The sequence below is a fragment of the Antechinus flavipes genome, chromosome 4 (genome assembly GCF_016432865.1).
Source record: "Antechinus flavipes isolate AdamAnt ecotype Samford, QLD, Australia chromosome 4, AdamAnt_v2, whole genome shotgun sequence".
NCBI lineage: Eukaryota > Metazoa > Chordata > Mammalia > Dasyuromorphia > Dasyuridae > Antechinus > Antechinus flavipes.
The window spans coordinates 179,518,081-179,533,550 of NC_067401.1; the positions used below are offsets into that span (position 1 = coordinate 179,518,081).

Consider the following 15,470-nt stretch of genomic DNA (forward strand, 5'->3'; position numbering starts at 1 on the left):
AGATCAAAAGAGATTAGCCCTTCAGTTATCAGTTTCTATTGCTATAATAACAGAGAGTGCAAAAGATTTAAGGAATCAATGAAAAGAGAAAAAGGTTTCTCTCTTTGAAATAACCTGAAATAAATGGAATAAAGAAATATTTTCAAATCTGATGTAACAGTTTTTTAAGAAGTGGATATTCAGGCCATGATATTGCTTTCAATTAAAAAAAAATATGGATACAAACCTTCTGGTGTATCCGTTTTAGTCCCTCCAATGACATTTGATCCAAATAAATTGTAACTGGCCTGCAAAATAATAAAAAGATAAAAATTTCACATGCAGCATATTAAAATTATCATGCCAAATAACGTAATAATGAAAAACCACAGTTTAAGAGCACTTTGTGTTAAATAAGAATAGTCATTTGTGTTTAAAAAAAAAAAAAAAACCTGGATTTTAATTTCCTAAAATGAAACCATCTCTGGGGAGATAATTTTCAGAAATCTTTATTGCTTTAGATATGAAGGTAAGAAAATATAGAATGTGTGAACCCAGACAGGTCACTTAACCCCAAATGCAAAAGGAAGGGAAGGAGGGAGGGAAGGAGAATTAGGAGGGAGGGAGAAAGGGAAAGAGGGTGGGGAGGGAGGGGATAGAAGGAAGGAGGGTAGGAAAGGAAGGGAGGAAGGAAAGGGAGGAGGGGGAGAGGGGAAGAAAGGGAGGGAGGGAAGGAAAGGAGGAGAGAGAAGGGGAGAGGAAAGGAGGGAGGAAAGACAATATAGGATATAACCAGAATCTAACTAGATGCAAAGTCAAATATCTTTTTTTTAATCAGTGAAAAGAGAAACTTTATTTAAGAAAGAGATATACCATAGTTTCACTGGCATGAAATCATCACTGGAGTCAGGAGTTTAAATCTGACTTCAAACATTTTACCATGTGATTCTAAGCAAGTCACTTAACCCTGTCTGTCACTGGAGAAGGAAATGGCAAACCTCTCCAATATATTTGCTTTTTTTTTCCTTCTTGCTGAGGCAATTGGGGCTAAGTGACTTGCCCAGGGTCACACAGCTAGAAAGTATGAAGTGTTAAGTGTCTGAGGTGAAACTTTAACTCAGGTCCTCCTGACTTCAGGGCTGGTGCTCTATCTACTGCACCACCTAACTGCCCCTCACTCTAGTATATTTGCAAAGAAAACCCTAAAAGCGGTCGTCTTGTCACCACCACCACCACCACCACCACACACACACACACACACACACACACACAAACACCCCTTTCCCAATCCCTTTTAATTCTAGTGCCTTCTCTCTCTAAGAGGGCAGGAACTAATTTTTGTCTCTATCCTTAGCACATAGCACAGGGCCTGGGACATAGTAAATGCTTAATAAGTGTTTATTGATTCACTGATATTGATTCTTTCCAATGCATGCATAGACATGTTGAAAAGTCAAAAAGAAAAGGAAGATCCTTTTACAACTCAGGATGTGTTCTTTTATCCAAGATTCACATTTGCATGTTTAATTTAAAAGCAAGAGAGATTTAAGTTCAATGCCATTGTTATCTTACTATAGTTCAGAAAATAAACTCTGTTAACTGCCCCAAAGGCATGAAAAAGTCTTTAAACACCTATGTTGATTCAATAAACACTTATTAATTCTCTGGTCAGTATCATAATATGAGTTGTCACTTTCTAAGACAGCCTGTTATTTTTCTACCAACTACATTTCAAATATTTCTATAGGTCTCTTTGGAATTCACCCAAAATCTGGAATAAAATATGCAAGCTACAAATGTTTAGATTTTATAATATAGGAAGTCCTCAACTTAAAAGCATTATAATCACTGGGAACAGTCCTAGATCTTTCAATTAAGATGATGTCATGAACAGTCCAAAAAAACTAAACAAACAAAAAAACCCCTTGCTTTTATAATAAACTCCAACAAATATCTGAAAATAATCCCAGAAAGACCAATGATAACTTGAAAAGTAAAAGTATCTTCTCTGTTCAGTCCAGAACTATATAAAAATATGGGTAGAAAAAGGCGGAAACTGATGTACAGGTTGGATGGGGAAAGCTATTACACTCAAGTACATGCTAAAGCTTTAGAGGTAAAGACAAGTTATAAGAGAAATCAGTTTTCATAACTTGGCTAAAAACTAATGGAGGTGAAAGGCAGAAAAAAGTTCAAATGAACATGAAACTAGACAAGTCCCTAATAAGAAGAACATCAAGAGTCAGCTGCACTGAAGTTCCAGCTCCAATTATCAGGTATCTCAAGCCAAATTCTGGCCCTGGTGTGACAGAATAAAAGTAGGAGACAGAAACATAGCTCAGAGATTACTACACAAGGAAGAAGATAATTATCTTCAGAATCCTGTATCAGAATCAAGTATCAGAAAGGGAGCTAACTGAATGAAAGCTGGGGCCTACCTGTGATTTCATTCTGTTCTGTTGGTTTTGAGAGAGGAAAGAAAAAGAGTAAAAGGAATATAGTAGTAATTTAATTTAAGAAAAAAAAAACTTTGGGGAAGAATATAGCTTTTCATATAAAGAGATATGGCTGAAAAGATTAAGTAAATATGAAGGAAGGCATGGGGGAATGAGTCATGATCTCTTATTGAAATTAATTGAATTTGAAAATAAAGGAGGACTACACACACATACACACACACACACACACACACACACACACACACAGCATTTAGAATTGAAATACATTATGTGTAATAGGAATACAACCAAAGACAGAAAAAGAAGAGAGGGAATAAAAGATAGATAGGAAACAAAAGTAAAACAAACTTTAAATTTCAACTTTGGAAGACAATATAAGAGAGAAAAAAAGCAAGAGAATCAGGGAGACACTGAATGGGCTTGCTGAAGAGAACAGAGACTAAGGATATTTCAATAACAGACTACTAGTGTCAATCAAATTCCTTCCTTATATCTGCAAACTTCTTCCTTGCAAGGAAGGAGAGAGGAGATAAAAAATATGATGGACAAAGCTATAAAATTAACAAACCTTACTAAAAATAAATGATATGAACTTTTCACAAAATGAAGTCACATAGCAGAATGTAGTAAATAAAGCAGAATCCAAAATTAGTTTATTTGTAAGAAAAATACTTGAAATAAATATTCACACAGAGGATAGATTCACACAGAAAGATAAAGAAAAGTTATATTTTGGGTGAAAAAAAATTATGATCTTGGACAAGGGAACAGCAAAAACCGGCATGGTCTAAAAGAGATAAGCAAGAATATTACATTACACCTAAAGGAACAGGCAATAAAAATTCTTACTATATATACACCAAATAACATAGTATCCAGATAAATATTTAAAATTAAACTTCTTAATATAGGTCCATGAAATCTTTTTAAAAATATTTTGATAAACATATTTCAATGGAATTGGTTTCCTTTGTAAGCCTATATATTTTATTTTATGCATTTAAAAATATTAATCTGAGAAAGGTTCCTTCTATTACTAATGGTGTCCATGAAAGAAAAAAAAAAATTAAGATTTCCTAAGTTAACAGAAAAAGACAGGAAAAAATATAATAGTTGAAAACTTTAATTTAGAGAAATCTTAGAAGCTTTATAGGGAATTGATACAGAGCACAGAAAAAGAATATGGAAAATGATTTATACAATAACACTGTTGTAAAGAAAAAAAAAACTAGTAAAAACTTAAAAATTTGGATCTTAAGACCAGAGGAGTTGGAGGGGGGCAGGGGAAGGGGGGATCCAGTGATTAAGAGTATGCTAAATTAAAGAATTAGGAAAACCTCAATCTATTATTGCCTTTTGACAGTTATCAAGTGAATAACAAATCACTTAGCTTTTCTTAGTCTTAGTTTCATTTTTTTTCAATATTCAATTGTTTTATTGCAAATATATTCCTTCAACTCAGTGCTTTAGAAGATTTATATAAACTACCTTGTCTAAATAATTATAATATGCTTGTTACATACAATTCAAAGTCTTAGCAGCAAATGATTTCAAAGCACAAATTAATTATAGTCAGACCTTATGTGATTTTTCCTAACTGTTAAATATCAAAGGAGAAAACACTCATACACATATCCTCTATGCTAAAACAGACATCTCCAATTTAAAAAGGAGGAGGAGGAGGAGTGGGATGGGGGGAAGGAGAAGATGGAGGCTAGAGATTTCCAAGAATCCAAGGGTTCATTATAAAGCTAGTTTTTAGCCTTAATTGTTTGATCTCTAAAAGAGATATTTATATTCACTAACCTTACAGGGTTGTTGTGAGGATTAAATGAGATAATATTTGTAAAATGCTTTGCAAATCTTAAGATGCTATATAAATGCTAGTTATTATTATCAATCCAAGGAACAATTACATTGCCAAGAGACTGATTTTAATTAAGTATATCTCATCCATCTCCTTTGAAGAGGTAAAGGAATGAAGCATATATTTTCAGATTCACCTATATAGCAAAAATTTATTTTGCTTGATTATATTTTTATAACCAATATATTATTGGGAGTGGGAAACAGGTCGACCTTGAGTGGAAACTAGGAAAGGGGAGAAATAATATGCAAAAGAGAGAGAGAGAGAGAGAGAGAGAGAGAGAGAGAGAGAGAGAAACACAAAGGAAACAAGAGTCAATGAAAACTTTTAAAAGTTTGTTGTTCAGTAGTTTCAGTCTTATCCAATTCTTCATGACCTCCTTTGGGATTATGTTGGCAAAAATACTAGAGTGGTTTGCCATTTCTTTTTCCAACTCATTTTATAAATTAGGAAATTGAGGCACTTTGAAAAAATATTTTGATAAGAATTAGAAAATCACCAACATGAACACAGAAGAGTTCAAGTATAAATCTACTACTATTACTTGTTTCTTTTAATATACATTAAATTTAAAGTAACAGAATCAATATTGCCTTGCTTCTGTTTTCCTCTGGATTTTTTAAAGGGCAGGTAGGTGATGCAGTAAATAGAGTACTAGGCCTGGAATTGAGAAAACCTGAATTCAAATTTGGCCTCACATATTAGCTGTGTAGGACCTTGGACAAGTCATTTATTTGTCTCAATTTTCTAATTTGTAAAATGAACTGGAAAAGAAAAGGCAATTAAAGAGAGATCTGAGTTCAAATGATAATAGATAATTAATTATATAACATTGGGCAACTAATATCTTCTTTAATCTTAATTTTCCTAATTACAAAATAAAAGTAATAATATATTACTTACCTCTCAGGACTGTAATGAGAAAACTATTTTGTAAATCTTAAAAATATTATATAAATGTGAATTAACAATATCATGATGCTATAAAATTTCCCAAGTCAATTATTTGAAACTGGAAAGCATTTTTCCCCATAGATAAGGCCATAAAATTAGCAGATATACCAAAAAAAAGCCTGTAATATAATTGAATTATGATAATAATATTGTCAGCCTGAGTTTTCTACCCTCAAAGCATGGAAATCATGAGATAAAAGGAAAGAGGAAGAAGAAAGCTTTTAGGGACAACCCCAAACAAGATATAGAAAGATAGTTTATTTTTAATGCCCTCTTATTTCCCTTTCTGTTCTCCTAACCTGTCTCCTTGTAAATATTCTACACACCAAGGCACATGTGTTCCATATTTTGTTGTTCTTTGGTCATTTGATTGTGTCTGACTCTTTGTAACCATGTGGACCATAGGAAATCAATACCATCCTTGGAGTTTTTTTGTCAAAGATATTAGAGTGGTTTGCCATTTCCTTCTTCAATGGATTAAGGCAAACTAAGTTTAAGTGACCTTCCCAGGGTTACATAGTCTGAGGCTGGATCTGAACTGATTCCAAATCAAAGATTCTATTCACTGAGTTTTCTAGCTGCTTTGAAATATAACATATGTACTTTATACAAACACATATGAATGGATAGAAATGGAGTTTCAACAGAATGAAAAATAAAAAGAGAATTTTTTTTTTTTAACCATGAAACAATTTGGAAAATACAGAAGCTCTAGGTTTGTAACTGTATTTAAAGTTAATGGTCAATCAATTAGCATTGATTGCATATCATTTGCCAAGTACTGTCCTCCTAAACAATGGAGATGTAAAGATAAAAATGAGAGTCTCTGTCTGCAAAATGCTTGTATTACACTGAATGAAATAGTATTAATGTATTAGTAAATCTCAATGCCTGGAATGTACTGAATGTTACATACTAACACATTTTGTGTCTTTCCCAGAAAAATAAGCTCCCTGAAAATAAGGAAAATTTCATTTTTGTCTTCATATCCCCAATATTTAGCACAGTGTAAGGTACATAGTATAGGGCTTATTAAATATTGATTACTGATAATCTTAATGCACTTAGGTTTGTTCCGCTTCCCAAAGTATTTCATGCTCAAAATTTTCCTCTCTTCTCCATATCCTCCCCTCAACTAAAATCTCAACTATAGATTGGCATCCTATTATGTGAATGAAGCAAACTCTTAATGTTTCCAGATATTACTTAATTTGAAAATGAAATTTATTAACTTAATTCATTCATCTCTAATTGAAATTTCAATGCTGTTAAAATAGTAGGCACTTGATATTAGATACAAGGGAATAGTCAGATCACCCTAACCTTTAAGTGTGTCCTTGTAGTAAATTTATGAGTCTAATTAATTGGGATTAATTAAAGAAGAGATAAAACTGAAGCCAGCACAGATAAAGTATAACTGAAGGGAGAAGGGAGAAGATTATTACATAATAACAAACTAACTGAAGCAAAGAAACTACATTAAGTTGCTGGCGAATGACAACCATTCTCATAAAATGAAGTTAGGAGGCTAAGATGAGAACAGTCAATTCAATAGATTGAGTTAAAGTTAACAGCAAAGTGATAGGACAACTAAAAGTGATAGGAAAACTGAGGAAAAAGCAAATCAAAACTGGGAATTAGTATAGTATATCACTAACAAGTGGCTATATAACAGCTGGCTTTGTAGCAGATATGCATGTTCTGAAAATAATTCCTTGAAAAACCTGACCTATTAAATGCTTGTATCTATACCCAGCTCTCTGCAGTTCACTTCTTTGTATAGTTTCTGGGTCTCTTTTTTGCTTTCCTTCTGAATAGTTACACTCTCTAAAAGCTATGAAGCCTAAATATATAATGCCAAAGATCACAAAATTATTAAAAAAAAAAAAAAAAAAGAGGCATTTTGGAAAAAAAAAAAATTTCAGTTACTACCAATCCTTGGGATTGCTGAGGTGAGGTTGAGTTTGTAATTTGTACAAAACAAAAAATGATCACATATTAGACTATGGCAACTTCTGGGGACACAGGAACTGTTAATGCACTTCAAATAAATAAGCAGCATTGAATATGTAGTGGTTAGTTCACTTACTTAACAGAGAATTTTGTGTTTTTGTTTAATGGGACAAGATGTGGACCAAACAAAAGTCACAAATAATTACATAGGGAGATTTTAATAAAGATTACAAATGAAAATATAAATGTCTTTATACCTATTTTTTGCAGCTGCTAGTTTGTACAGGGCATAAGTGATCTCAGCACAGGCAAGAATAGCTCCATGACGAGTATGTAAATCCGTGCAAACAGCTAAAGGTAACAGCTGTGGGAAAACTGCAAAATAGGCAAGTAAGTGGTTGACAGAACATAACAAAAATTGAACATAAAACTCTAAACAAAAAAAACTATCTTCATTCATGAAAATAAAATAAGTATATAATAATATCCAGCATCTTATTAATTTGAATCTCCATTTAACACCCTACTGATATTGATGAGTTCTATAAATATCACCAAGACACATCAATAATTTTGACTGTGATCTTTTCACCAAATCTCAACTAGAAGAAAAATGGCACTACTCAGATATGAATAATTTTAAAAAATTAAAACCTGATCTTATGTTGGGTACTTCTCTAAGATTACAAAAATTTAAACTATATAAAGTAATACATAATTAGGATTACTGCCCTGAGATACATGAATTTATAACAAGTGCATTATTAGTCAAAAATATTTTCTTTCAACTAACAAAAAGGAAATTTTAGGAATAGCATTTCTATTGTATTATATATTTCAACTGCTCTTAACAATACAACTATCAACATTACTTTACCTGTGTGTGAAATTTTTACTTACAAACACTGACATCAGCAATAGAGCTGACCTAATCACGATTATTATTCATCCTTCTTTCTCAAAGAGACCAAAGGAAACAGGAAGATGATGTCTTGACTTGCAAATGAATTGGATTTAAGTGAGGCAGAGCTGTGCAAAATCATCAGCCTCATTCTTTCCCCTACAGTCACTGGAATCCAAGGACAAACTATTGGTCAAGACAACTGACAAAGGCCCCAGAGGCAATGAGGGACTTTGGCATTTTAAGTAAAGGTTTTTCTCAGGTTTCAATTTGTCTGAGGAAACAGCCACTCAGTGATTAAAGGTTAGATAAAAATTGAGGCAAAAGATAACCCAGTTTTACTTCCCAAAAGAATTAATTTGGAGTGTGGTAGAGACAAATTCAGATTTTCTCCCAGAATAGAAATATTTGATATTTATTCTCATTCTGAGCCATTTTCCATAAAAACACATCTTGGTTTTATTTCTTAATCCAATGGTTTACTTACTTTAATTTCATTAATCTCTCCTTTGATTGGCAGGATTTCCAATTTGGTGTTTAGGGATTTTTAACTTGCTCTTTTTCTGGGTTTGGTGTTGAATGGGACTGATTGGATGAAATATTTCTCAGTATTGTCCCATGATCCCTGTTTCCAGAACTGGGACCTTGGGGAGGTCATTTGATCTCTGGAGGAATGAACTTTGAAACTGGGATACAGGAAGTTACAGGAAGTGACATGACCTGTGGGAGGCAATCATCATTGGTGACCATTGGTCAAGGATGGTTACATCCTTTCAGTCTATCCAATGAAGGCTTGAATATTTTGCTTTTAAACCCTGGACAAGCCGGAAGTTGACCAGGTTCAGGAGCACATGGCAAGAGTTGGGATGGCTCCCAGGTGCATCTGGGCCTCTCCCTGCAGGGATTAAATAAATGCTTTTTCTTCTTACCTGATGATGTCTCTGATTAGTTACTAAGGAAGGAGGTCTTGCACCCGACCTGTCCCCCACACAGTGTTGTTGTTGTTGTTGTTGTTGTTTTTTAAGTTTCATGACCAATTCATTGATTTTTTTTCTTTTTTCTATTTTATTGATGTAAAAAAAATATTGATGTATTAAAGAAACAAAATTTCCCCTAAGTAACACTTTGGTTGTATCCCATATATTTTGATATGGTATTTCATTGTCATTGTCTTTAATAAAATTATCAAATTTTAAATGATATATTCTTTGAACCACTTATTTTTTAGGATTAGATAATTTCTAATTAATTTTAATCTATCTTTTCATTGCCTATTATTGAATGTAATTTTTATTGCATTATGTCCTGAAAAGAATGCATTTACTATTTCCACTTTTCTGCATTTGGTTATAAGGTTTGTATGTCTTAATAATTGTTCAGTTTTTGCATGGGTGTCATAAATCTGGAGAGAAAAGTATGTTCCTTTCTATTTCCATACAAATCAACCATATCTAATTTTCCAGAATTTTATTTATTTCCTTAACTTCTTTCTTATTCATTTTTTGCTTATATTTATCTAGTTCTGAGAAGGAAAAGTTAAAATGCCCCACCAATATAGGTTTATTCTCTATTTCTTCTTGTAACTCTTTCAACTTCTTCAAAAATTTAAATGCTATAACATTTGGTATCTGTATGTTTAGTATTGATAGTCCTTCACTGTACCATTCAGCAATATAGTTTCTTCCTTATCTCTTTTAATTAGATTTATTTTTGCTTTTGCTTTATTTAAGATCATGATTATTACTCCTGCTGGCTTTGTTTTAGCTGAAGCATAGTAGATTCTGCTTTAACTCTTAACCTTTATTCTATGTGTCTCTCTGCTTCAAATATATTTCTTGTGAACAACATTATCATAGGATTCTGGTTTTTAATTCATTCTGCTATCCATTTCCCTTTTATGGGTGAGTTCACTGCATTCACTATTTCCCTCCATGCTAATTTTTAAAAATTATAGCTTTTTATTTACAAGATATATGCATGGGTAATTTTTCAGCATTGACATTTGCAAAACCTTTTGTTCCAATTTTTCCCCTCCTTCCCCTCATCCCCTCCCCCAGATGGCAAGTAGACCAATACATGTTAAATATGTTAAAGTATATGTTAAATACAATATATGTATATATGTCCATTCAGTTGTTTTGCTGCACAAGAAGAATTGGACTTGGAAATAATGTACAATTAACCTGTGAAGGAAATCAAAAATGTCAGAGGACAAAAATAGAGGGATTGGGGATTTGTAGTGGTTCACACTCATTTCCCAGAGCTCTTTCGCTGGGTGTAGCTGGTTCAATTCATTACTGCTCTATTGGAACTGATCTGGTTCATCTCATTGTTGAAGAAGACCACGTCCATCAGATTTGATCATCATATAGTATTGTTGTTGAAGTATATAATGCTCTCTTGGTCCTGCTCATCTCACTCAGCATCAGTTCATCTAAGTCTCTTCAGGCCTTTCTGAAATTATCCTGCTAGTCATTTCTTATAGAATAATACTACTCCATAACATTCATATACCACAATTTATTCAGCCATTCTCCAATTGATAGGCATTCACTCAGTTTCCAGTTTCTGGCCATGACAAAGAGGGCTGCCACAAATATTCTTGCACATAGAGGTCCCTGTCCCTTCTCTAAGATCTCTTTCCTCCAAGCTATTTTTTGCCTTTCCCTCTCTCTTCCTCCTCTTCTTCTTCACTTCCCTCTCCCTTTTCTCTTCCTTGCTCTCTCTTTTCTTTCCCCATCCTATCCCTCCTCACAAGTGTTTTACTTTTGATCACCACTTCCCCTAATCCCTTCTTTTATCAGTCCCATTCCCTGTATTATTCCCATCCCTTTTTACCTCCTTCTTTGGTTAAAATATATATTAATGAGACTAAGATTTAAGCTTTGTTGCAACTCCTCCATCTTTTCCTCCATTATAATAACTCTTTCATGACTCTTTTATGTGAGACAAATTACCCCATTCTATTTTTTCTCCTCCTTCCAGTACAAACTTCTTTCTCACCTCTTTATTTTCTTCTTTGGGAAAATCATTCATCAAAGTCACATTCTGTCCACATATACTCCTAATTGCCCTTATATTAATGAAGTTCTTAAGAATTACAAATACTACCTTGTCAAATACAAATATAAAGAGTTTAATCTTTTTGAAATCTTTTTTGTTTTCTCTTTCTTGTTTCTTTTTTATCTTTATTTGTTTTCCTTGAGACTTGTATTTGGAGATCAATTTAAAAAAAATTCATCTGGTCTTTTAATTAGGAATGCTTGAAAGTTCTCTTTGACAATCTTGGCGTTTTCTTATCAAAAAAAAAAAAAAAAAAAAGTTTTGATCTCCATGTTACTGAGCACCTTGAAGAAGGTAAAACCTATCCCACTAACAATCATCTCATTGATCATCTCATTAACTTTATCTAGCATATTGCTGATCAACTAGATTTTACCATAAACTTTAACTCCGCCCAAAATAGCCAGGAAAGGCCTCTCTGGGCTCTTTAGGACCTTGACAAAATAAATCAGTTCCTTCTTCATGAGGAAACCAAAATGCCTTCTGGGACAGATTCACAACCACCATGAAACTGTGCATATGATGAACATCACTGACATAGATATCCCTCAACTTGGAGAGGAATGCTTTGGAAGACTTCTTAGCCAGTTGACTCAGCATTGATCTCATTCCCAGAAGCATTTCTGTCTTCTCCTTCAAGTGAAGGAAGTGAAGATTCTCCAACAAAATGATCGTACTATTAGATAGGTTAGCACAAGCTTTCTCTACTTCTAGACCCACACATCCTTTCAGGAACAGAACATCTTTGCCCAGCAAGGATTGGAGCTCGACAGCCATGAGCCCTGCTTAAGAGACTTCATCAGAATAATGAACTTGTCATCATTATCAAAGCAGTAAATGATGCTAAGGAAGACCAGCCTTGATTCTCTAGTTCTTAGTCATCTTTTTGTTCTTCATAAAAACATTAAAATTCATCCTCATGAAGACCTTTTCCCCAGATCTACCTTGTCCAAAGTCAGTTTGCTGGAAAGAGAAATGTTGGCAGTGAGGAGATCACAGAGCATCTGAGGCTGTGACTCATCTGTGACTTCAACTGAAACCTGAGTTGCCTGAGTTAGGGACTGCTCTGCATACTGGGATCAGTGCCTATTGCCCCAATTCTAATTTTTAAGGAATTATTTTCTTCAGTGAGCTCTTGTACTTTCTTTTCCATTTGGCCAATTCTACTTTTTAGGGAATTAATTTCTTCAGTGAATTTCTGTATATCTCTTTCCATGCTGTTGAATGTTTTTTCTCCCTGTGCTTTTTAGACTGCTGGATGGTGTTGGGAACTGTTGGCTTGCAGGAGAGCACTCACTGGTGAACTTGAAATTTTGTTGGAAGTCCCTTTGTTGATATTGCTGTTAAGCTGGCTGTTACACCTCTTAGACCTCACTCCACTTGGATCCCAGCAAGACAGACTTTTCCTGTTTTGTTGGTAAGCTACTTCCCTGTTCTAATTCTAAGGTAGTTTTCAAGTTGTTTGGAGAGGAATTGGGAAGGGTTTCAAGGAGTTACTTTTGAAGTGATTTAATCATTTTAAAACTCATCAACTTGCCACTAACTCAAACCTTGATTGTCACCACTTCTTTCAGCATTCTGTCCTCTGACTGGAGAACTTGAGAGTAGAGTCCCCAAATCTCCCCCAAACCCTTCTTCATGGAGGGCAAAAACTGGATTTTCAACTGACTCCACTTTACATATGCTGTTCTGCTTAGTTTAAACTCTACGGAAGAAGATGCCCCCATGCTTTCCATGCTTCCTACCATCACTTTCCTATCTCCTTTTTTTATGTTGTCTCCTGCTATTAAACTATAAGCTCTTTAAGGGCAAGGATTGTCTTTCTTTTTAACCATATCCCCAGAACTTAACACAATGTGCCTGGCACATAATATGCACTTACTAAATGTTTACTGGATTGGATGTTTGCCATTTCTTAGAGCAAAATAATATCCAATTACATTTATGTACCATAATTACCACAAAAATGAACACATATTTAATGTTTACTTCTTTTGCCTCCTTTAAAAATTACTGCTAAATATTTTGGTAGATATGGGAGCAATTTTTACTTATTTAGTTCTTTAAGGTATGTGCATAGCAATGAAATCTATGGGCCAAATGGTTCATTTATTCACTTTTTTCGTAATCAATTTTATGTTGCTTTCTGAAACAATTAACAGCTCTAGCAACAGATTATTTTCACCAATTTTTCCACTGATTAATTCCAACTTTTATCACTTTTGTCAATTTTCTGGGTGTGGCGTTTTAACCTAAAAGTGGTTTAGATTTGCATTGCTATATCAATAACATGAAGCATTCTGATTAATAGTTGCAATTCTTACAGTTAACAACAGTAATTGTTTTTTTTTTAATTTTTTTATTTAATAATTACATTATATTTACACTCATTTCTGTTCCGATTTTTTTTTCCCCTCCCTCCCTCCACCCCCTCCCCTAGATGGCAAGCAGTCCTTTATATGTTGGATATGTTGCAGTATATCCTAGATACAATATATGTTTGCAGAACCGAACAGTTCTCTTGTTGCGTAGGGAGAATTGGATTCAGAAGGTATAAATAATCCGGGAAGAAAAACAAAAATGCAGATAGTTCACATTCGTTTCCCAGTGTTCTTTCTTTGGGTGTAGCTGCTTTTGTCCGTCATTTATCAATTGAAACTCAGGTCTCTTTGTCAAAGAAATCCACTTCCATCAAAATATGTCCTCATACAATATCGTTGTCGAAGTGTATAATGATCTCCTGGTTCTGCTCATTTCACTTAGCATCAGTTCATGTAGGTCTCTCCAAGCCTCTCTGTATTCATCCTGCTGGTCATTTCTTACAGAACAATAATATTCCATAACATTCATATACCACAATTTACCCAGCCATTCTCCAATTGATGGGCATCCATTCATTTTCCAGTTTCTAGCCACTACAAACAGGGCTGCTACAAACATTTTGGCACATACAGGTCCCTTTCCCTTCTTTAGTATTTCTTTGGGATATAAGCCCAATAGAAACACTGCTGGATCAAAGGGTATGCACAATTTGATAATTTTTGGGCATAATTCCAGATTGCTCTCCAGAATGGTTGGATTCGTTCACAACTCCACCAACAATGCATTAGTGTCCCAGTTTTCCCGCATCCCCTCCAACATTCATCATTATTTTTTCCTGTCATCTTAGCCAATCTGACAGGTGTGTAGTGGTATCTCAGAGTTGTCTTAATTTGCATTTCTCTGATCAATAATGATTTGGAACACTCTTTCATATGAGTGGTAATAGTTTCAATCTCATCCTCTGAAAATTGTCTGTTCATATCCTTTGACCATTTATCAATTGGAGAATGGCTTGATTTCTTATAAATTTGAGTCAGTTCTCTATATATTTTGGAAATGAGGCCTTTATCAGAACCTTTAACTGTGAAAATGTTTTCCCAGTTTGTTGCTTCCCTTCTAATCTTGTTTGCATTAGTTTTATTTGTACAAAGGCTTTTTAATTTGATGTAATCGAAATTTTCTATTCTGTGATCAGTAATGGTCTCTAGTTCATCTTTGGTCACAAATTTCTTTCTCCTCCACAAGTCTGAGAGATAAACTATTCTATGTTCCTCTAATTTATTTATAATCTCGTTCTTTATGCCTAGGTCATAGACCCATTTTGATCTTATCTTGGTATATGGTGTTAAGTGTGGGTCCATGCCTAATTTCTGCCATACTAATTTCCAATTATCCCAGCAGTTTTTATCAAATAATGAATTCTTTTCCCAGAAGTTAGGGGCTTTGGGTTTGTCAAACACTAGATTGCTATAGTTGACTATTCTGTCTTGTGAGCCTAGCCTTTTCCACTGATCCACTAATCTATTTCTTAGCCAATACCAAATGGTTTTGGTGACTGCTGCTTTATAATATAATTTTAGATCAGGTACAGCTAGGCCACCTTCATTTGATTTTTTTTTCATTAATTCCCTTGAGATTCTCGACTTTTTATTGTTCCATATGAATTTTGTTGTTATTTTTTCTAGATCAATAAAATATTTTCTTGGAAGTCTGATTGGTATAGCACTAAATAAATAGATTAGTTTAGGGAGTATTGTCATCTTTATTATGTTCGCTCGGCCGATCCAAGAGCACTTAATATTTTTCCAATTATTTAAGTCTGACTTTATTTGTGTGGAGACTTTTTTATAATTTTGCTCATATAATTCCTGACTTTCCTTTGGTAGATAGATTCCCAAATATTTTATGGTATCAACAGTTATTCTGAATGGAATTTCTCTTTGTATCTCTTGCTGTTGGGTTTTGTTGGTGA

The 15,470-nt window shown here is 33.9% G+C and overlaps 1 protein-coding gene and 1 pseudogene across 1 annotated transcript in view; both read right to left on the reverse strand.

Moving 5' to 3' along the window:
• The window catches only part of TBCD (tubulin folding cofactor D), a 430,774-nt gene that overhangs the window by 139,686 nt on the left and 275,618 nt on the right, over window positions 1-15,470 (reverse strand). The window contains 2 exon segments of the mRNA XM_051995656.1: window positions 227-287; window positions 7,470-7,587. Coding sequence (XP_051851616.1) covers window positions 227-287; window positions 7,470-7,587 — 179 coding nt within the window.
• LOC127560785 (phosphoglycerate kinase 1-like) lies at window positions 9,127-12,180 on the reverse strand (annotated as a pseudogene).